The sequence below is a fragment of the Malaclemys terrapin genome, chromosome 23, assembly GCF_027887155.1.
Source record: "Malaclemys terrapin pileata isolate rMalTer1 chromosome 23, rMalTer1.hap1, whole genome shotgun sequence".
In the NCBI taxonomy this organism is placed as follows: Eukaryota; Metazoa; Chordata; order Testudines; family Emydidae; genus Malaclemys; species Malaclemys terrapin.
This window is the reverse complement of record NC_071527.1, coordinates 16,553,392-16,574,586: the sequence shown is the minus strand read 5'-3', so window position 1 is coordinate 16,574,586 and position 21,195 is coordinate 16,553,392. Positions and strand designations below refer to the sequence as shown.

The 21,195-nt window shown below is 65.7% G+C and overlaps 1 protein-coding gene across 9 annotated transcripts in view; it reads left to right on the top strand.

Annotated features, from left to right (window-relative positions):
- The window catches only part of NFIX (nuclear factor I X), a 144,357-nt gene that overhangs the window by 111,194 nt on the left and 11,968 nt on the right, over nucleotides 1-21,195 (top strand). For 6 of the 9 annotated variants that reach the window (XM_054012719.1, XM_054012717.1, XM_054012718.1 and 3 more), the window contains 7 exons: nucleotides 8,814-8,876; nucleotides 9,627-9,701; nucleotides 10,483-10,603; nucleotides 10,866-11,002; nucleotides 14,754-14,876; nucleotides 16,905-17,080; nucleotides 18,916-19,063. In XM_054012719.1, coding sequence (XP_053868694.1) covers nucleotides 8,814-8,876; nucleotides 9,627-9,701; nucleotides 10,483-10,603; nucleotides 10,866-11,002; nucleotides 14,754-14,876; nucleotides 16,905-17,080; nucleotides 18,916-19,063 — 843 coding nt within the window. The remainder of the gene's footprint in view (nucleotides 1-8,813; nucleotides 8,877-9,626; nucleotides 9,702-10,482; nucleotides 10,604-10,865; nucleotides 11,003-14,753; nucleotides 14,877-16,904; nucleotides 17,081-18,915; nucleotides 19,064-21,195) is intronic. The other 3 variants (XM_054012723.1, XM_054012724.1, XM_054012725.1) reach the window with 3 other exon arrangements.

Sequence of the window (21,195 nt, the reverse complement as noted above, 5' to 3'; positions counted from 1 at the left end):
GGCATGTGGGCAGCGTGGTACCAGCCCCACCCAGGGCGTGTGGGCAGCGTGGTACCAAACAACCCCCCAGGGCATGTGGGCAGTGTGGTACCAGCCCCCCCAGGGCATGTGGACAGTGTGGTACCAGATCCCCCCCCCGGGCCTGTGGGCAGTGTGGTACCAGACCCCCCGCCCCAGGGCCTGTGGGCAGTGTGGTACCAGACCCCCCACAGGGCGTGTGGGCAGCGTGGTACTAGACACCCCCCCCAGGGCCTGTGGGCAGCGTGGTACCAGCCCTCCCCAGGGCCTGTGGGCAGTGCGGTACCAGACCCTCCCGAGGGCCTGTGGGCAATGTGGTACCAGCCCCCCCAGGGCATGTGGGCAGCGTGGTACCAGCCCCACCCAGGGCGTGTGGGCAGCGTGGTACCAAACAACCCCCCAGGGCAGTGTGGTAACAAACCCCCCCCCCGGGCCTGTGGGCAGCGTGGTACCAGCCCCCCCCAGGGCCTGTGGGCAGCATGGTACCAGCCCCCCCCAGGGTGTGTGGGCAGTGTGGTACCAGCCCCCCCCAGGGCCTGTGGGCAGTGTGGTACCAGCCCCCCCCAGGGTGTGTGGGCAGTGTGGTACCAGCCCCCCCCAGGGCCTGTGGGCAGCATGGTACCAGCCCCCCCCAGGGTGTGTGGGCAGGGCGGTACCAGCCCCCCCTTTATTTCCCCCTGCCGTTGCCACGGGGCATGTACTGGGAGGGCCAGGATATCTCCCCTGCCCCATCCCACAGCCCTGCCCAGAGGGGGACCAGCCCGGTGGGCAGTGCCAGCAGGCAAGGGCTGGGCAGAGGGGCACGGGGCTGGCTTGAGCCCCAGGTGGTGGGTGCTGCCCTGGCACAGCACCCTTCCCCCGCCCTGCGCTGGTCTGAAATCCTGGGGGGCAGAGGGGATATGGGGCTACGGCTTGGCAGCTCCTTGGCTTTGTTCTGGGTTTGTGCTGCCCCCAGTGCAGCAGGGCACAGGCTGGGGGGGGGGTTCTGGGTGATACCATAATACCCCTAATAAATACAGCGCCCTGCACAACAGGGCCCCAGCCACGGGGGGCTCTGGGCACTACCGTAATACCTCTAATAACAGTAAGTTTGGGTCTGACTCGGGCTGGCAAGCAGTGTTCTGTGTCGGGTCTGGGGTGCCCGGGGTGATGCCAGGCACCCTGGCTCTAGCCTGGATATGGGGCTGGGGGCGGCCTGGAATACCAAGGAGAGTGGCGTGGGGCTGAGAGAGAGGGCAGCAATGGGACCGTGTGCACCAGCAGGGATCTCCTCCCTGGGGTCAGTATCCAGCCCCAGCCCCCTGGCACCAGGCTCACATGTGCCTGTAGGGGCGGGTAAGCATGCCGGCTTGTTATTGTAGGGTCTCCCGGGGGCACCGGGTCACTCAGGGTGGTTTGTTATTGGAGGGTCTCCCGGGGGCACCGGGTCGCTCAGGGTGGTTTGTTATTGGAGGGTCTCCCAGGGGCACCGGCTCGCTCACGGTGGTTTGTTATTAGAGGGTCTCCCGGGGGCACCGGGTCACTCAGGGTGGTTTGTTATTGGAGGGTCTCCCGGGGGCACCGGATCGCTCAGGGTGGTTTGTTATTGGAGGGTCTCCCGGGGGCACCGGGTCGCTCAGGGTGGTTTGTTATTGGAGGGTCTCCCTGGGGCACTGGGTCACTCAGGGTGGTTTTTTATTGGAGGGTCTCCCGGGGGCACCGGGTCGCTCAGGGTGGTTTGTTATTGGAGGGTCTCCCGGGGGCACCGGCTCGCTCACGGTGGTTTGTTATTAGAGGGTCTCCCGGGGGCACCGGGTCACTCAGGGTGGTTTGTTATTGGAGGGTCTCCCGGGGGCACCGGATCGCTCAGGGTGGTTTGTTATTGGAGGGTCTCCCGGGGGCACCGGGTCGCTCAGGGTGGTTTGTTATTGGAGGGTCTCCCTGGGGCACTGGGTCGCTCAGGGTGGTTTTTTATTGGAGGGTCTCCCGGGGGCACCGGGTCGCTCAGGGTGGTTTGTTATTGGAGGGTCTCCCGGGGGCACCGGGTCGCTCAGGGTGGTTTGTTATTGGAGGGTCTCCCGGCGCTGAGGAAGTGTGTGCTAGGTCCCGAGTATGGCATGAAGGCACAGGTGCCGCTGGGTAGGGACAGGGCAGCGGGTTCCGGACCCCCAGGGGACGACCCAGACACTTGGGCCAGGAAGGGGAGAAGGATCCTGCCTACTGTGGATGCTGGCTGGTGGGGGACCCCCTGCTTGGGGTTTGGGGGGGCTCTCCGATTACAGACGTGTCGGGGGAGCTTGTGCCATGCTGGGGCTCGGGGCCAGCACTGATGGGGGCAGAGCGCCCCCTGCGGAGCCCTCCACCTCCTGGCACTCCCATCCAAACGCTGGCCCAGCCCCACCCTGCTTGGCCATGGGCAGGGGGCCGGAGGCGTGGGCGGGATGACCCACGGCAGGGCACCGTGGCCTGGCAGTAACCGGGCAGCGCAGGGGATGGGCGAGGAGGGGCTGGCCCGGGGGTGGGAGGCAGGTTTGAGCAGTGATGGGAACCCCCCCGACCCGAGCTGGCCAGGTGGGAGCCGGTGCCCCTTGGAGCAGAAAGGCCCCATGTCCCGGGCGTGGGGGAGGCGGGGGCAGCCCCAGGGAGGGGCAGAGCCGCGGGGGATCAGGGCGCTGGGCCAGACAATGCCTTGGCTCGTGTGACCCGGGGGCTGGGGCCGGCTGCCAGCTGCCTCTCGCTAGCCTTCATCCCTGACAAGACCCCCGCCCCCAGCCTGCCCCCCAGTGTGGTGGGAGGGCTGCGTTCCGGGCCCCAGGGCTGGGCTTAAATCCTCTAGTCTCTGAGCAATCCTGTGGGGGCAGCTGAGTGTCCTATGGGGGTCGTCACGGGCGGGGGAAGAGAGGCACAGGCAAGGGGGCTGGTTCGAGGTGGGTCAAGGATGGGGGTGGTTTGGGGGGACCCCATATCCCCATGGGCTGCCAGTTTCTCCTTCCCATGCCTTCCAGCTGGGGGCGGGGGGGGGGCAACCCGGCACGTCCAGAGATTCTGGGGAACTGGCTGATGCGGGGCAGGGGCAGGGGCAGTTGCTTCTTCCCCATAATCCCAGCAGAGCTGGTGGGAGGGGGCAGCCCTATGGAGCCCCCATCCCCACGGCTGCCACGCTCACAGGTCTCTCTCACTTGGGGGGCTCTGACTGTCCCAGTTTCTTTCTGGCACCTTCCTCACGGACGAGCTCCCCAGCTCAGGGAGCCACTTGGATCTGGGGGAGCTGGCAGGGGCTTGGTTCCCTACGCCAAGGCCGGGCGGAGCTTGTGGGGGGCATTCGGTGCCCAAAGGGGGTCCCAGAGCCAGGCAGTTTCCCCCTCTGCTAAGTTCCTGCTGTGGGGTGGGGCATTGCCAGGGTGAGATGGGGTTAGACCGTCCAGGAGGTGCTAGAGCTGTCGGGGGGGTGGGGGGGATGTGTGCGTGTGTGTGACGTGTGTGTGACATGGGTGTTACATGTGTTGTGTTTGTGTGTGTGTGTGTGTTACAGCCATGTATTTTGTCCATGTGTGCACATTACAGTCACGCTGTGTGTGTGTGTGGGGGGGATGTTACACGTGTCACACAAATGAGTGTGCGAGGCATGCCTGTTCCATGTGCTTAGCGTGTGGGCCCACCTCTGCATGTTGTGTGTCCATGGCAGGTGCGGGCAGTGCGTGTTGTGTGAGCATGTGCGCTCCCTGGGTGGGTTCATGCGCCCGTCGGGTGAGCACTGCGGGCGCTGGTTCCCTGCCCGGCCTGCCCCTGGCTTCTGGGCACTGCAGCTCACGGGCTGTTGTTCTGCGCAGGGAGGGGCCCATAAATCCCGTGGCTGGGAGCAAAACTGGACCCGTTCAGCCCGTGCCGTCCATTGGCTGGCAGAGGGGCTGGGGGGGTCCGTACAATGTAGAAACCAAACCCAGGCGTGGGACTGGGCAAAACCCACCCGCGGGGCCTGGGCTGTTAGTGGTTACTGGCCCAGGCACGGGGGCTGCGGGTCGGGATTGAGGGGCACCGGGAAAGCTGGGGGGAGCTGGGACAGCAGGGGACTGCGGGTGGTGATTAGCAGTGGGGGGGTGGGGACGAGGTTGCTGGCGGGGGGCGGGGGGTGTCCATCCTTTCTCCTGAACCCTGTGACCCCAGGCGTGCCTCAGCCCTACCCACCAGCTCACCGGGCGGCTCTAACCCCTTCTTTGCCGGGCTGCTCCTAGCAGGCATCAGAGCCGCTGGCACGGGGGATCTCCGCAGAGCCCAGAGGCTGAAGGGAAGGAGCCAACCTCGCCCAGCAGCACATCCGACATTCCTGCTGCCTCTGCTCACCCGGCAGGACTCCAAAACACTGCACACGCTGGCTAGACAGGGACCCCTTGCCCTGCGCTGAGCGGCAGCCGCCTCTGGGGTGGGACCCGGGGCCTGTTTATACAGAGACCCCTGGCCTGGTGCTGAGATGCAGCCACCTCTGGGGTGGGGCCCGGGGGCTGTTTATACAGAGACCCCTGGCCTGGCGCTGAGATGCAGCCACCTCTGGGGTGGGGCCCGGGGGCTGTTTATACAGAGACCCCTGGCCTGGCGCTGAGCTGCAGCCACCTCAGGGGTGGGGCCCGGGGGCTGTTTATACAGGGACCCCTCGCCCAGCGCTGAGATGCAGCCACCTCTGGGCTGTGGCAGTTATGTATGGACATTTCCATGCATTTATTGGTGTTTGAGGCCTGCTGCTCTCATGAACCCTTTGCTGGCTGTGGAGTGTTTTCCCGCCGTAGGACGCCCTGTTGCTTTCAAGAGATTTTGGACGGTGGAGGCTGGAAGATTCTATCAAGAGATTAGGGATTGTTCTAGTATCTTGGCATTCTTACAAGCGGGTCACAGTGAGCTGGAGTGTGTGGGCAGCACCCCCTCGGCCTGCAGGTCACGGCCCCTATCGCGCCCCTCGGCCTGCAGCTCACGGCCCCCATCGCGCCCCTCGGCCTGCAGCTCACGGCCCCCATCGCGCCCCTCGGCCTGCAGGTCACGGCCCCTATCGCGCCCCTCGGCCTGCAGCTCACGGCCCCCATCGCGCCCCTCGGCCTGCAGGTCACGGCCCCCATCGCGCCCCTCGGCCTGCAGCTCACGGCCCCCATCGCGCCCCTCGGCCTGCGGCTCATGGCCCCTAACACGCCCCTCGGCCTGCGGCTCACGGCCCCATCGCGCCCCTCGGCCTGCAGGTCACGGCCCCTATCGCGCCCCTCGGCCTGCAGCTCACGGCCCCCATCGCGCCCCTCGGCCTGCAGCTCACGGCCCCCATCGCGCCCCTCGGCCTGCAGCACACGGCCCCCATCGCGCCCCTCGGCCTGCAGGTCACGGCCTCTATCGCGCCCCTCGGCCTGCAGCTCACGGCCCCTATCGCGCCCCTCGGCCTGCAGGTCACGGCCCCCATCGCGCCCCTCGGCCTGCAGCTCACGGCCCCCATCGCGCCCCTCGGCCTGCGGCTCACGGCCCCTAACACGCCCCTCGGCCTGCAGGTCACGGCCCCCATCGCGCCCCTTGGCCTGCGGCTCTCGGCCCCATCGCGCCCCTAGGCCTGCGGCTCATGGCCCCTATCGCGCCCCTAGGCCTGCGGCTCACGGCCCCTATCGCGCCCCTCGGCCTGCGGCTCACGGCCCCTAACACGCCCCTCGGCCTGCGGCTCACGGCCCCATCGCGCCCCTCGGCCTGCAGGTCACGGCCCCCATCGCGCCCCTTGGCCTGCGGCTCTCGGCCCCATCGCGCCCCTAGGCCTGCGGCTCATGGCCCCTATCGCGCCCCTCAGCCTGCGGCTCACGGCCCCCATCGTGCCTCTTGGCCTGCAGGTCACGGCCCCCATCGCGCCTCTCGGCCTGGGGCGAGTCTCCCTCCGCTCGGGGGGGCGGGGTTTGGCTGAGTGGAGCCAGGGTTCAATCCCTGCTCTCGCCTTCCCTGGGGGCGGGGAGCCCAGGGTTGGGCTAGCAGCGGCTGCAGGTCGGGAGTGAGGGGCACCTGCAGGGCTGGGGGGGGCAGGGCTGGGAGAGCAGGGGGCTGTGGGGCGGGAGTGAGGGGCACCGGCAGGGCTGGGAGGGGGAGTCCAGGGCGGGGCTAGCAGGGGGCTGCGGGTTGGGAGTGAGGGGCACTGGCAGAGCTGGGGGGGAGCCCAGGGCTGGGTGAGCAGGGGGCTGTGGGGCGGGAGTAAGGGGTACTGGCAGGGCTGGGGGGAGCAGCGGGCTGTGGGGCGGGAGTGAGGGGCACCGGAAGAGCTGGAGGGACCAGAGCTGGGCGAGCAGGGGGCTGTGGGGCGGAAGTAAGGGGCACCGGCAGAGTACTTAGAACCAGCTCGCATTACGGTGTCTCCGTTGATCCAACCCCCAGCACCCGATGGCGTCTCAGGGCTTCCTTGGGGAGAAGCTGGGACTGCGGGGGGCAAGTAAAATCCAGGCTGGCTTCCCCCCCTTCAGAGCACTGCTGGCAGGGGGCCGTGCCCGGCCTGCCTGGGCGAGATAAAGCAGCCGGGCATCGTAGGGGCTGTGCCAGCGGCAGGTTTGTGTTTGTTCAGCTGCTGCCTCCCGATAAGGGTTTAGTCGCTGGATAAAGGCTGGGGGGGGGGTCTGATGGAGGGAGGTGTGGCTGGGGCAGGACTCCTGGGTTCTCTCCCTGGCTCTGGGAGGAGTGGGGACAGGGTCTGGTGGTTAGAGCGGGGACCTGGGTGCCAGGACTCCTGGGTTCTATCCCAGCTCTGGAGCCGTGTGGCTGAGAGTAAGGGGTCTGCCCCATAGCTGTTCCCTGCCGGGACCCCTGGGGAGCAGCCCCTGCCCAGGCTGGGCCGAGTGCTCTGGGCCCTGGGATGTCTCACAGCTCCTGCCTAGCCGGGGAGGGCCCTGCCCTGCACCCCCAAGTGCCGCAAGCCCTGCCCCCACTGAGTTGTTAGCCAGCACTAACGAGGGCTCTGGGCTATGGAGTCTAGTCCTGGGGAAGGGGCTAGCGTTAGTGACAGGAGATAGAATCAAGGAGTCCTGCCCCCGCCCCCTCCACTGTAACCACCAGACCCCCCTCCCCTCCCGGAGCTGGGGAGAGAACCCAGGCATCCTGGCTCCCTACCCCCTGCTCTAACCACCAGACCCCACTCCCCTCCTGCAACCCAGACCCAAAATGCCTGGCTGGGCCCAGAGGTGGCGGGAGCTTGTGCCTGGGGAGGCCTCGAGAACCCGTGTGTTTCCCTGCTCCTGCACCAGCCCCGGCGCCAGCCCCCGCGCCAGCGCCCTCCACGCCAGTGCCTCACGGCCTTCCCCTCTCATCGCTCTGAAGGCTGCGTTTCCCCGGTCCCAGGGCTCAGCCCCTAGCCCCGTCCGTCCCTCAGCCATGGGGCCGCTGCTAGCCGCCAGCACTAAGATGGCTGCCAAGTTTTAAGATGGCTGCCAGCAGCCGGCAGGGCCGAGCAGGGAGCGGGGCCTGAGCCAGCTTTGGGGGGCCGGGCCTTGGAGGAGATGGACCCGGGGCAGGGGGTGGCGCCCCGGCTGATGCCAGGAGGCGGGGGCCAGGAGGGGGGGCAGAGTGTGGGCTGTTGACATAGGTAACCCGCAGGCTGGCGGCCGTCCGTGCCAAGACTGCAGGGGAAGGCTGAGGCCGATTAACTCTTCGGAAGCCTCAGGCCTGGAGGTGTCCAGCCGGGCAGCCCCATGGGGCACTGCCGGAGAACCAAGGGCAGTGCCCATCTCTTGTGTCCTCGGCCTAGTCCTGTGCCCAGCGCCAGCTGCAGGGCCATGGCACCACCCTGCTGCCGAGGAGCCGCTGCCTCCGCCGAGGGGATGGGGGCTGAGGAAGGGGGTCGGGACGTGGCCCATTAACCCCAGCAGAGAAAATGTGGGGTGAGGGTGGAGGAAGTGCTGCGCCCATGGGTACACTACGGGCACTACCACTGCACGCTCATGGCACCAGGGCTGCAACGCCCGGGCAGTGCCACTGCAACACCCAAACTGCGCCACTTCAAAGCCCGAATCGCGCCACTGCAACGTCCGAACTATGCCACTGCAACGCCCGGGCTGCGTCATTGCAATGCTCAAATTGCGCACTGCAACGTCCGAACTATGCCACTGCAACGCCCAAATTATGTCACTGCAATGCCCAAATTGCACCACTGCAACGTCTGGGCTTTGCCACTGCAACAACTGAACTATGCCACTGCAACGCCCGGGGAGTGATAATGCAATACCCAAATCGCGCCACTGCAACGCCCGGGGAGTGCCACTGCAATGCCCGAATCGCACCACTGCAACGTCCGAACTATGCCACTGCAACGTCCGGGCTGCATCACTGCAACGCCCAAATTGCACCACTGCAACATCTGGGCAGTGCCACTGCAATGCCCAAATTGCGCCACTGCAACACCCGGGCAGGGCCACTGCAGTGCCGGGGCTGTGTCCTGATGCGCAGTAGGGCTGGAGGGGGGCTGGCTCCAATGCCCTGTATTGGGGAGGGGCATCGGGGGGGAGTGGAAACCGGGTGGAAAATGAAGGGTGAGCAGCTCTATGGGAGCCCTGAGGCCGCCCCGGGTCCAAGGCCCCAGGGAGTGGGCAGCTGGGGGGGAGGGAATGGGGAGGGGCCATGGCACTGCTGGGTGCACCTGGGGCACGGTTCTGAAGGCCACTTTGGGACAAGCTATGGGGAGTCTCTGGGGTCAGGCTGGTTCCCCTGGGGTGTGTCTGGGTTTGTTGTTGTCTGTTCTGGTAACGACACAGACCCCCGCCAGGATCGGGCCCCCTGTGCCGGGCGCTGCCCAGACCCTGACATCGCGCTGTGTTTGTGTGTTACAGAATCCGGACAATCAGACAGTTCAAACCAGCAAGGAGATGTGGACATCAAACCACTGCCCAACGGTGAGAGACCCCCACAGCCGCCCATGCCCTCCCACAACCTCCCATAGCCCCACACAGCCCCCCCACAACCTCCATTTCCCCACCCCCCCAGCAAATCGCTGTCCAACAGTGAGAGACCCCTAGAGCCCCCCATCAAGCCACTGCCCAAGGCTGAAACCCCCACAGCCCCCCATGACCCCCTAGCTCCCCACAGACCCCATCTCCCCATCCCCCTATCAGACCACTGCCCACTGGTGAGAGCCCCCCACAGCCCTCTGTCTACCCCACGTATTCCTTGCCCTGCTTCCCTGCCCCAAGATTGAAAGTCATCAGCAGAGCTGGGGGGACCCAGGGCTAGGCTAGCAGAGACTGTGGGTCGGGAGTGAGGGGCATTGGCAGAGCTGGGGGGGCAGGGCTAGGCTAGCAAGGGCTGCGGGTCGGGAGTGAGGGGCATTGGCAGAGCTGGGGGGGGGGCAGGGCTAGGCTAGCAGGGGCTGCGGGTCGGGAGTGAGGGGCATTGGCAGAGCTGGGAGGCAGGGCTGGGCTAGCAGGGGCTGCGGGTTGGGAGTGAGGGGCATTGGCAGAGCTGGGAGGCAGGGCTGGGCTAGCAGGGGCTGCGGGTTGGGAGTGAGGGGCACTGGTAGAGCTGGGGGGGCAGGGCTGGGCTGGCAGGGGCTGCGAGTCGGGCGTGTGGGTCACCAGCCGAGTCCATCATCTTGCTCCGTGCTCCGATTGCTGCCCCACTGACACCCGTCTCCTCCCTCTCTTCAGGGCATTTGACTTTCCAGGACTGTTTTGTGACGTCGGGCGTCTGGAACGTGACGGAGCTGGTCCGAGTGTCCCAGAGTGAGTGACAGCTTCGGGGGGCGGCCCTAGATCCCCCTAGGGGTCCTTTCTCCTCCTCGTACGTCTCCAGGGGGTGGGCTAGAGAGGCTGGCACGGGGTGCCCATGACGGGTGCCCATGGCAGGATATGGAGAAACTGGCCGGCTAGGCAGGCGAATCGTTCTCTGTCTCCATCTCGCTCCATCGATCTATTTCCCCCCCTGCCCTGTGCCCCTGATCTCACTCAGCTCCCCCTTGGCAAGCGGATCCTAGGGGCGTTGGGAAAGGCCCGGGAGGGGGCAGGAGCCCCCCTGCACGCCCACAGGCTGGCTGGGAGCCAAGCCAATGGCTGCTGGGGTGGGTAGGGGAGGTGGGCACTGCAGAGGAGGAGGCTCACACACCCCGTGGCCGAGCAGCAGCCGGGGACTGAGCACAGCTGAGCCAGTCGTCCCGAGCCGGGCGAAGGCCTAGGCACCGTTGGCAGAGCCAGGGGGGCTGGCGCCGGGGGGCACAGGCCCAGCAGAATGGCAGCTCTCCCAAGACAGGGGAAAGTTTCCAGCCCCTGCGGTTGGGGAGAAAAGCTCGGAAACGGGACCTGAGCGTAACCGACACTGCCTGAGCCTGCAGAGAGCCTGAGCCCATCACCCTGAGGGGGCGGGGCCACGGGGCAGGGGCGGGGTTATGGGTCGTGTCGGGTGATTGCTGTGCCCAGCAGCTGGTCTGTACGGGGCGTAGTACCCCTGGCACCAGCTGCGTGCCCGGTGCCCCGCAATGCCCCTCACCCACTGTCTCTCCTCCCGCAGCTCCTGTGGCCACGGCGTCGGGTCCCAACTTCTCCCTGGCAGATCTGGAGAGCCCCAGTTACTACAACATCAACCAGGTGACCCTGGGCCGGCGGTCCATAACGTCACCTCCTTCCACCAGGTACGCTCCGGCCGCCCTCGGCCTCTCCCCCTCGTCAGACGGGCCTGCCCTGGGGCTGATGGGGGCCGATGCCCCACTCCCCACCCACTGAGCCAGCCTTTCCTCGCCCTGGGACTGCATCAGAGTCGGCCCCCCTGTTCCCCACCTCCCCGCCTGTCACCCTGCCCTGCGGCCAATCAGGGCCAGCGCCCCCTAGAGGGGAAAGGCCCTGAGCCCGCCTGTCACCCCGCCCAACCTCTCCCCCTCTCTGCCCCCCCCCCAGCTCCACCAAGCGCCCCAAGTCGCTGGATGACAGTGAGATGGAGAGCCCCGTGGACGAGGTCTTCTACCCCGGGACGGGGCGCTCGCCCGCCGCCGGCAGCAGCCAGTCCAGCGGCTGGCCCAACGACGTGGACGCAGGTACGGGGGGGCACGCAGATCGGGACAGGGACCCCCGGGGGGCTCACCACGTTGTGCATTCCCCCCAGAACACACCAGCAGGGGTCAACCTGCAAAGATCCCCAGCTCCTCCCCCGTATGGGCCCCCTTGTCACCCCAGGGCTGTGCCCGGAGTGCGGGGGTTGGACCCCCCCCAGATTTCCTGCCCCCCGTATCTCCATGCGGGGCCCTGGGAAGCCATGGGGCACGGCTGCACTCCAGCCTTTGCAGGGAAGAGCTGGGCCAGGCTGCGTCTGGGGGGCGGGGGGAGAGAGCAGCTGCCCCATGGCAGGATGTGGGGCTGGGGGCTGCGTTGCGTGGAGACTAGGGTGAGGCCAGGAGCTGGTTGGTCCAAGTCACAGAAGCATCAGAGTCATTTGGCATCTAGGGGCTGGGCAAGCAGGGGGCTGTGGGTCGGGAGTGAGGGGCACTGGCAGAGCTGGGCGGGGGCAGGCCTGGGCTAGCAGGGGCTGCGGGTCGGGAGTGAGGGGCACCAGGAGAGGGGAGGAGGGCAGGCCTGGGCTAGCAGGGGCTGTGGGTCAGGAGTGAGGGGCACCAGCAGAGTTTGGGGGGCAGGCCTGGACTAGCAGGGGCTGCGGGTTGGGAGTGAGGGGCACCGGGAGAGGGCAGGGGGCAGGCCTGGGCTAGCAGGGGGCCTGAGCATCTTGGCTCCTGTAAGGAATTAGCGGCGAGCCCCCAGCGTGTCATTCGGGGGCGGGGGGCAGTGAGTGGTGAGACTGTCTGGGAGCTGCTCTCTGTCCGTCCATCTCTGTCTGTCCGTCTGTCTTTCTCCATTCGCCCCCCTCTGTCTCCTCAGCTCTGAACAATTCACTGGTCTGTATAAACAATGAAAACTCCTCTCTCAGGGAGGGCAGTGGGGTCTAGTGGTTAGAGCAGGGGCTGGGCGCCAGGACTCCTGGGTTCTATCCCTAGCTCGGGGAGGGGAGTGGGGCCTAGTGGTTAGAGCAGGGGGCTGGGCGCCAGGACTCCTGGGTTCTATCCCTAGCTCAGGGAGGGGAGTGGGGTCTAGTGGTTAGAGCAGGGGGCTGGGAGCCAGAACCTGTTGGCTCTGAGACCTTGGTGAGCCCCTTCCCCTGTCTGTGTGAACTGGGCATTGTTATTCTGATTTCCATTCTGTCCGTGCCAGGGTCTTTGATCAGCACTGGGTCTGGCGGGCGTCATTCTGGGCACTGGGAACCCCCCGGTGATAACCCCCATGTCCCGCCAAGTCCTGCCAGTTCCCCAGGTGCCCCCTGCACTGGGCGCTGCAGACACACAGCAGGCAGCAGATGGATCAGATGGGGAAACTGAGGCATAGACAGGCAGCGACTCTGAGTGCCAGGATCCAAACCCAGATCTCCTGGGCCCCAGCCGTGTGGGGTGGGGACAAGCACCTGATAACGTGGGGGTAGGGGCAGCACTTGTGCCATCCCGGCAGAGGGCAAAGCCTTGGTCTATAATCCCATAAGGCCAGCACCCCCTGCTGGGCCCACAGGTTATTACCCTGGGTGCTCCCCGCCCTGAGGGTCAGGGTGCCCCTCGCCAGGCATCACCCCCTCCAGCTCACACTCACAAAGGAGAGATGCTTGCCAACATGGGCACCATGCCAGCCGCAGCATGGGCGAAGGGGGCGGGGTCTGGCGCTGTCGATGGGGGGAGCGCTGGCAGTGCTGGCACCAGGCATCATGGAAGGCAGTTTGCGGAGCAGAAGGAGGGTCAGGGGCCTTGAGAGCAGCCCAGCCCCCCAGTGCGGCACCGGCAGCTGCCCCCAACCTGCCGCTGACACAGGGCATGATGGCACCAACCCCAGGAACAAGGCTGCTCTGGGCCATCACAGCTCTGCCGGTGCCCCTTACTCCCGACCCGCAGCCCAAGCCGGACTGTGCCCCATGGCCAGTTTGATAGGGTCCCCCGGAGGGTGCAGCTAGGGCGACCTGATAGCAGGAGGGCGAAATCAGACGGGGGGAGACGCCGGTCCAAGACAAAGCCCCGAATCTCAGGATGTCCCTATAAAACCGGGACCTCTGGTCCCTCTAGATGCAGCCAAGGCCTGTGCGCCCCCCCCCCCCCCCCCCCCCCCCCCAGCAGAGCTCTCTCCCCCACCAGCCGCCCGGGCACCAGCAGGCCCTGCCTGGCGCGGAGATGAGGATCCTGTGGCGTTCCCCCTCCCCCGCCACGTTGGGTTTGTCCCCGACAAATGGCCCGTTCCGCGGCACAGCTGCGGGGCTGGCGGGGCCTGGCAGCCGTCTGGCGGGCACAGGTGTTTGCAGCTGGCTGGCAGCTCCTCCGAGATCAGGTGCCAGGCAGCTGGCACAAGAAGGCAGGCTCCTGGTGGAGCCTCTCGCGCTCCCTGGGCCCCGGAGGCCCCCTCGGGCGGGACAAGAGGAGCAGGGACCGGCTGAGCCCAGGGTGCGGGAGATGGGCGGTGAGCTGTGCCACCCGCTGGCATTACAGCGCCCACTCGTCCACCTCAGCTCTTGGCAGCCCCGGCCTCCGACTCCTGCAGGCGTCCCTGGGTGGGGACAGCTGCAGGGAGAACCTCCCAGCCCACCCCAGCGTCTCCCCCATCCCAGACCCCCCACTGCCAGCAGCCCTGTGCTCACTGGTCCCACGCCCCCAAGAGGGGAAAGGCCCTGGGTCCCCCCCACCAGCCAGCCAGTCCCCTGCCCTAAGGCCAGATCAGACCTGGCGCCCCCTAGAGGGGAAAGGCCCCGTGTCCCGTTCCCTGACACCCCCCTGCCCCCAGCCAGCCCGGTTGACGGTGTGACCCCTTGTCATTTATACAGCCCCCTTCAGTCCCAAAGCGATTCATTTGCACTCAGCGCAGTGGGATGCAGCCACCTCTGGGGTGAGCGCGAGGGCCTGTGGCGCTGTGGCACTCAGTGGGGGGTTGGGGAGGCTCCCACAGCCGGTGTCTTCTGCCTCCTCTTCCCCCCACCCAGCCCTGGTGGGGTGTCTTCCTCTGTCTTGGGGCTGGGGGGGTCGGGGATGCCCTGACCCTCCCCCCAGCCCCGCTGTGCTCATAGAGACCCCGGGGGCCTCCTGCCAGCAGCACCCATTGCCCAGGGGGGACCCCTTCAGTGCTGACCCCTGAGATCGGTGGGAGCTTCCATGCTCAGCCCCCCTGCGAATCCAGCCTCGGGGGGCTGGTGCGTGGACCCCCTCCCCCAAATGGAGACACCCCAGAGCCTGGGGAGGCAGGACATGCCGATCTGGCGAGGGAAGAGGGGTGGCAGTGGGGGGGGTGGACTGGCCCGGGCCTGGGGGATCCAAGCGACGACACCTGGTCAGTGTCGTTACCCGCCGGGCTTGGGGCCGTCCATAAATCTCCAGCGGCTGGAGTCACATGAATGCGGGAAAATTGCGGCTGAAAGACGTGAACATCAGAGTCCGGCCCTGCAGGCGGAGGCCTGAGGCTCAGATCCCAGGAGGCAAATCAGAGCGCCGCGGATCCAGGCTTCCAAACAACACACGGGCCTTTGTAGCCAAGGGGGGCCCTGAAAGCCAATGGCGGGATCGTGGGGACGCCCAGGGCGAGGGAGACACCGGAGTTAGCTGGGAAAATCCAGGCCCCCGGAGGGGCCTGATGGGCAGGGACCTGCAGGGCAGTGAGGGCAGGGCAGCGAGGGCAGGGCAGCGGCTGGGGCCCAGGCCAAGCAGTGGCAACCTAAGCAGGATACTAATCCATCTTTCCGCCTGTTAACCCTGCCCTCTCTCGCTGATTCCTCGCCAGGACCGGCTTCCCTAAAGAAGTCAGGGAAGCTGGATTTCTGCAGCGCCCTCTCCACCCACACCACCTCCCCAAGAATGGCTTTCAGCCACCACCCGCTGCCGGTCCTTGCAGGAGTCAGACCAGGTGAGAACCAAAGCCGCTATCCTGGGATGGGGTGGGGGGCAGGGACCCTTCCCTCCAAGCCACGGTGGTTCTGGCACCAGATCTCGCTCGCTTTTCCTCTCTCTGTCTCTGTCTCTCCTCTGTCGAGGCAGCTAAAGGGTTAAGGATGCGGGGAGAAAGGGCAGATTTTATGCTGCATTAGGCGATCATCGCCTGAGTAGGGATTATTAGAGTGACTCCAGAGTGATTCCAGAATAGCTGGGATTTTGGAGGAGTTAATCCAGAGTGACTCCAGAATAGCCAGGATTTAGACAGATCTGGACGAGTTGGGATTTTGGTGGAGTGACTCCGGCATTGCTGGGATCAGGAGCTGGCCTGCCGCATGTAGCCAAGGGGGTCCCTTTGTCTCCTGGGGAGCAAGTGGAGCCGTGGTTACTGGTCCCCGCAGGCTAGGATGCCTGGGTCCCAACTGTTGGGGGACCATGCCAGCACCATAGCGGGCAGGGAGCCTCCAGCGACCAGCGAGCCCGGGACCCCAGCCAGCCGCCTGTGGCCTGGTGCCAGCGAGGTGATGAGGGGACACTCCCAGCAGCCTGTTCCCCATGGGACAGGGCTCTTACCTGCCCCCCCTTTGGGGAATGGTCCATCACCCGGCACTTCTCTGGGCTAGGAAATACTTCCCTTGGATCGGGAGTGAGGGGCACCGGCAGGGCAGGGGGGGCCTAGGCCTGGGCTGTCAGGGGCTGTGGGTCGGGAGTGAGGGGCACCGGCAGGGCCGGGGGGGGCAGGGCTGGGCTAGCAGGGGCTGCGGGTCGGGAGTGAGGGGCACTGGCAGGGCGGGGGGGGCCAGGGCTGGGCTAGCAGGGGCTGCGGGTCGGGAGTGAGGGGCACCGGCAGGGCGGGGGGGGCCAGGGCTGGGCTAGCAGGGGCTGCGGGTCGGGAGTGAGGGGCACCGGCAGGGCAGGGGGGGGCCAGGGCTGGGCTAGCAGGGGCTGCGGGTCGGGAGCGAGGGGCACCAGCAAGACTCAGCCCTTCCTGTGGGTTTGCTCGGGGGTTCCTCGGTCTTTGCCGGTGGGACGTCTGCGCAGCTCCTGGGGGGCTCACGCAGGCCCCGCTCGGTGGAGTCTTGGTCATTGGGCCTCTCCGGGGGCAGTGGGGGTGTGACTGGGGTGGGGGCCGTGAAGGGGCAGGGGGTAATTGGGGGGGTGACCAGTGTGGGGGCGTATGAAGGGGCAGGGATGTGACTGGGGGGCGGTGGTGGCAGGGGATGTCTGGAGGTGTCAGAGGGGGTGGGGGTGTCTGGGGGGCATTTCACTCGAAGGGCCAACCACGACTTGGTCTCTAGGACTTGGCCCCCCCACGCATTCAGCTGACGTGGCCCCCCCAGGTGGGGTCCCCCTGAGGAGGAAGCCTGGCTGATTGGGAGCCGCAGCGCTGCCCCCCGGTGCCGCACCCTCTGCCAGTTCCCGAGCCCTATAGCGGCAAGTGTGCCCAAGTGCCGCCCACTGACTGGTCCGTCAGGGCCAGCATCTAGGTGGCGCCCGCTGGCTGGTCCATCAGGGCCGGCATCTGGGTACTGCCCGCTGGCTGGTTCATCGGGGCCGGTGCCCGGGTGGTGCCCGCTGGCTGGTCCGTCTGGGCTGGTGCCCGGGTGGCGCCCGCTGGCTGGTCCGTCCAGGCCAGCGTCTGGGTGGCGCCCACTGGCTGGTCCGTCGGGGCCGGCGTCTGGGTGGCGCCTGCTGGCTGGTCCGTCAGGGCCGGCGCCCAGGGTCCCAGCCCTCGGGGAGTCTCTCGGAGAGGAGTCGTGGAATGACGCCCCGGCCCTGCCTTCTGGCAGGACCGTGAAAGGGGAGAGAGACCAGGACGTGGGGCTCGGCTCCTCTGCCAGCGGGTGGGGCCTTGAAGCTTGGAGGGCCCAGCAGGTGGGCGAGGGGCGGGTAGGGAGCGAGAGGACAGGGCCTGAACTGCTGAGAGGGTGGGGGGGCACACATCAGCTGTTACCAGCAGACCCCTGACCCCCCCGCCCCCCTTTCTCTCTCCCTGTCCCAGGAAGCCCCCGGGCAACAGCCTCGGCCCTGCACTTCCCGTCAACCTCCATCATCCAGCAGTCCAGCCCCTACTTCACCCACCCGACCATCCGCTACCACCATCACCATGGCCAGGACTCGCTCAAGGAGTTCGTGCAGTTCGTCTGCTCCGACGGGTCGGGCCAGGGCACCGGGCAGGTGAGCGCCTCCGGCCACGGCCCTCCGGATGCTGCCTCCGGGGGCGGGGAGGGCGCTGGCCAGCGAACAAGGCCCCCCCACGGCTCTCCTCTCCTCTCCTCTCTCTCTCTGTCTCTCTCTCTGTCTGTGGGGGGCAGGGGGCAGGCAGTGTGATCCCGGTAGGGGCGTCGGGGGGTGATGTAACGCAGGGGCTGCTCTGTGTTGGGATTGTGGGGGCAGCTAAGGGGCCAAGAGGGAACATGGCATGTTAGGGGTGCTGGAGCTCCAGGGTGGGGGGGCCGAGTCGAAGGCAGGGCTCTGGGCCCACCCACGTCCCGTCACAGCCACTGGGACGTGCTAGCCTGCAGCATCTAGAAGGTTCCGGAAACCGGCAGCCTAGAACCGGTGTCACTCTGGAACGTGAGGAGTTCTAGAAGATAAAGTGCTACGGGGATGGGGCCCCCCGGGGCAGGTTCTGGGGGGCGGGGCCTCACAGGGCAGGTTTTAGGGGGCGGGGCCTCTCAGCATTGTGGAGTTCTATGGGGTGGGGCCTCAGCATCACAGTGTCCTAGGGGGCATGTCCTAGGGGGTGGGGCCTCAGAGCAGGTCTTAGGAGGCAGGGCCTGAGAGCAGACCCTAGGGGGCGGGGTTCTCAGAGTAGGGCCTGGGGGCGGGGCCTCAGAGCAGCTTCTGGGGGCGGGGCCTCAGCAGTGCGACGTCTGTCGCGGGCGACTCTCTCCACCCAAAGCCAGACTGCTGGAGTGATACGTTGCCATGGAGACTGCGCCTCGGGCCGGCTCCTGCGGGATGGGGGAACTGTCCTGGGCATGGCCTCAGGGGTCCCCCAGGAGCACGGGACGGGGGCACTCAGTGATCCGTGCCTAGGACACAATCAGCTCCGCCCTCCGGGGGTGGCTGGTGCCCCTCGAGGTGCCTCTGGGACACCCACTCTCGGCCCACGAATGCCTCCTGCCGGAGGCCATGTGCAGCCCTTGCCCCGGCACCGGCCGCAGGGGGCTCTGAAGCTCTGGAGCGTTGTGCCTACAGGAGACGTCCCGCCACCAATCGCCACTATGGACAGTTGGCTCACGCCACGGCCTGCTCACGCGCCGGGGCAGCGCCAGGGCTGGGAGGGCCGTGCCCATCACAGCGGCTGGCGTTAAATATCTGGAGCCCAGCGCAGAGACAGCCTTGAGTCATGCCCCCAGGGAGAAAGCAGGGCAGGACGTCGGGCAGAGAAGACGCGTCTGCAACACCCTGCTCCTTGGCTCTTCCCTGCCGGTCCCGCTCTGGGCCAGCCTTCGCAGATCATGCTCCTCTCCCCGCCTCCCCCTCCGTCACTCTCCCGGGCATGCCCAGCACTGGTCCCTCGGCTCCACCACGAACCTGTCCTTTCCAGCCTGGAGCCCTGAAGACGGAGGGACGGGCCGGCCGGTTCACACCAGGTGGCACTTCCCCGGGTTCTGCGTGGAGGGGAGACGCCATTGCCCACGGCCAGCGACTGAACAACCAGGCGAGCGATGGCCCGGCCCGTGGCTCATCCATGGAGATCTGGCAGGGGGGCAGCAGGTCGAGGGTGCGAAGGGGGCAGAGGGCAGGGCCTAGCCAGGGCGTGGGGGGACAGGCCAGCGATGGACGGACAGACACACTCTTCCCACCCTTTGCTTTTTTTTAAAACAAGTCCATTTTTTTTTTGGTAAAAAAAGGATTTTTTGGAGGAAAAGCGCCCCCAATAAAACACCGGAACAAAGCAAGCCCCAGCGCCCTGTCCCGGCGCCGCCGGCCGGTACTGCATCTTTACCGTTGCCTTGTCTCGGCTCGCCGTTCACGCATCCTTGTATTTATGTTGTTCGCAGCCTAACGCTAGCGGCCAGGGCAAAGTCACGGGCTCATTTTTGCTGCCGCCGCCCCCACCTGTGGCCAGACCTGTGCCCCTTCCAATGCCTGACACAAAATCCACCAGCACTAACCCAGAGGGCGGAGCGCCGACACCTACATCACCCTGTAAGTGGACGCCCGACAGCGACAACACAACCCCCCAGGCAAACCCACCCCCAGCCTGGTCCTCACGCACGGAGCCACCAGCCAGGCCGCCGGGGAGAGGGGGGAGGGGAAGGGGGAGAAGGGACAGCTGAAGAGGAATGTGAAGCTTAGCTACATGGGGGTAGGGATGTGTCTGGGGATGGGGATGGATGGATGGATGGATGGATGGATGGATGGATGGATGGATAGGGGTATGTGTATGGAGATGGCTGCCTGGATGGATGGATGGATGGATGGATGGATGGATGGATGCGGGTATGTGTATGGAGATGGATGGATGGATGGATGGGGGTGTGTGTATGGGGATGGGGGTATGTGTATGGAGATGGATGGATAGGGGTATGTGTATGGAGATGGATGGATGGGGATGTGTGTACGGAGATGGATGGATGGATGGATGGATGGATGGGGAGGTGTATGGGGATGGATGGATGGATGGGAGTATGTGTACGGAGATGGATGGATGGATGGAAGTGTGTGTATGGAGATGGATGGATGGATGGATGGGGGTGTGTGTATGGGGATGGGGGTATGTGTACGGAGATGGATGGATGGATGGATAGGGGTATGTGTATGGAGATGGATGGATGGATGGATGGATGGGTGTGTGTGTACGGAGATGGATGGATGGATGGGTGTGTGTGTACGGAGATGGATGGATGGATGGATGGATGGGGGTGTGTGTACGGAGATGGATGGATGGATGGGAGTATGTGTACGGAGATGGATGGATGGATGGATGGATGGATGGATGGATGGATGGGTGTGTGTGTACGGAGATGGATGGATGGATGGATAGGAGTATGTGTACGGAGATGGATGGATGGATGGAAGTGTGTGTATGGAGATGGATGGATGGATGGGGGTGTGTGTATGGGGATGGGGGTATGTGTACGGAGATGGATGGATGGATGGATAGGGGTATGTGTATGGAGATGGATGGATGGATGGATGGATGGGTGTGTGTGTACGGAGATGGATGGATGGATGGATGGGGGTGTGTGTACGGAGATGGATGGATGGATGGATGGGAGTATGTGTACGGAGATGCATGGATGGATGGATGGATGGATGGGTGTGTGTGTACGGAGATGGATGGATGGATGGATGGGGGTGTGTGTACGGAGATGGATGGATGGGGGTATGTGTACGGAGATGGATGGATGGATGGGTGTGTATGTACGGAGATGGATGGATGGATGGATGGATGGATGGATGGATAGGGGTATGTGTACCGAGATGGATGAATGGATAGGGGTATGTGTATGGAGATGGATGGATGGGGGTGTGTGTATGGGGATGTGGGTATGTGTACGGAGATGGATGGATGGATGGATAGGGGTATTTGTACCGAGATGGATGGATGGGGGTATGTGTACGGAGATGGATGGATGGATGGGGGTATGTGTATGGAGATGGATGGATGGGAGTATGTGGTAGAAGGATGAGAAGGTGGGTAGGTACATGGGGGTAGGTAGGGAGTAGCTGGAGAGCAGGCAGGGGGCAAATAGGGGATAGGTAGGGGGTGGCTGGAGGGTAGGCAGGGGATACATAGGGGGTAGATAGGAGTACATAGGGGGTAGGTAGGGGGTAGCTGGAGGGCAGGCAGGGTGTAGGTAGGGAACAGGTAGAAGGTAGCCGGAGGGCAGGCAGGGGGTACATAGGGGACAGGTAGGGGTACATAGGGGACAGGAGGGGGTAGCCGGAAGGCAGGTAGGGGGCAGGTAGGGGGTAGCTGGAGGGCAAGCAGGGGATAGTTAGGGGGCAGGTAGGGTGTAGCTGGAGGGCAGGCAGGGGGTAGTTAGGTGGTAGTTAGGAAGCAGGCGGGGGGTAGCTGGAGAGCAGGCACGGGGTGGGCAGAGGGCAGGCGGGGGGTACATAGGGGGCAGGTGGGGTGTAGCCAGAGGGCAGGCAGGTGGTACATAGGGTGTAGCCAGAGGGCAGGCAGGGAGTACATAGGGGGCAGGCAGGGGGTAGCCGGCTGCCAGCGGGCCCGAGTGGGGCAGGGCTTCATGCCATCATCGAGTGTTGTGCGTTCTCGTTCGCCTGCCCTCACCCGCCGCCATCCATCCCACCCACGTAAGATGCAGTAG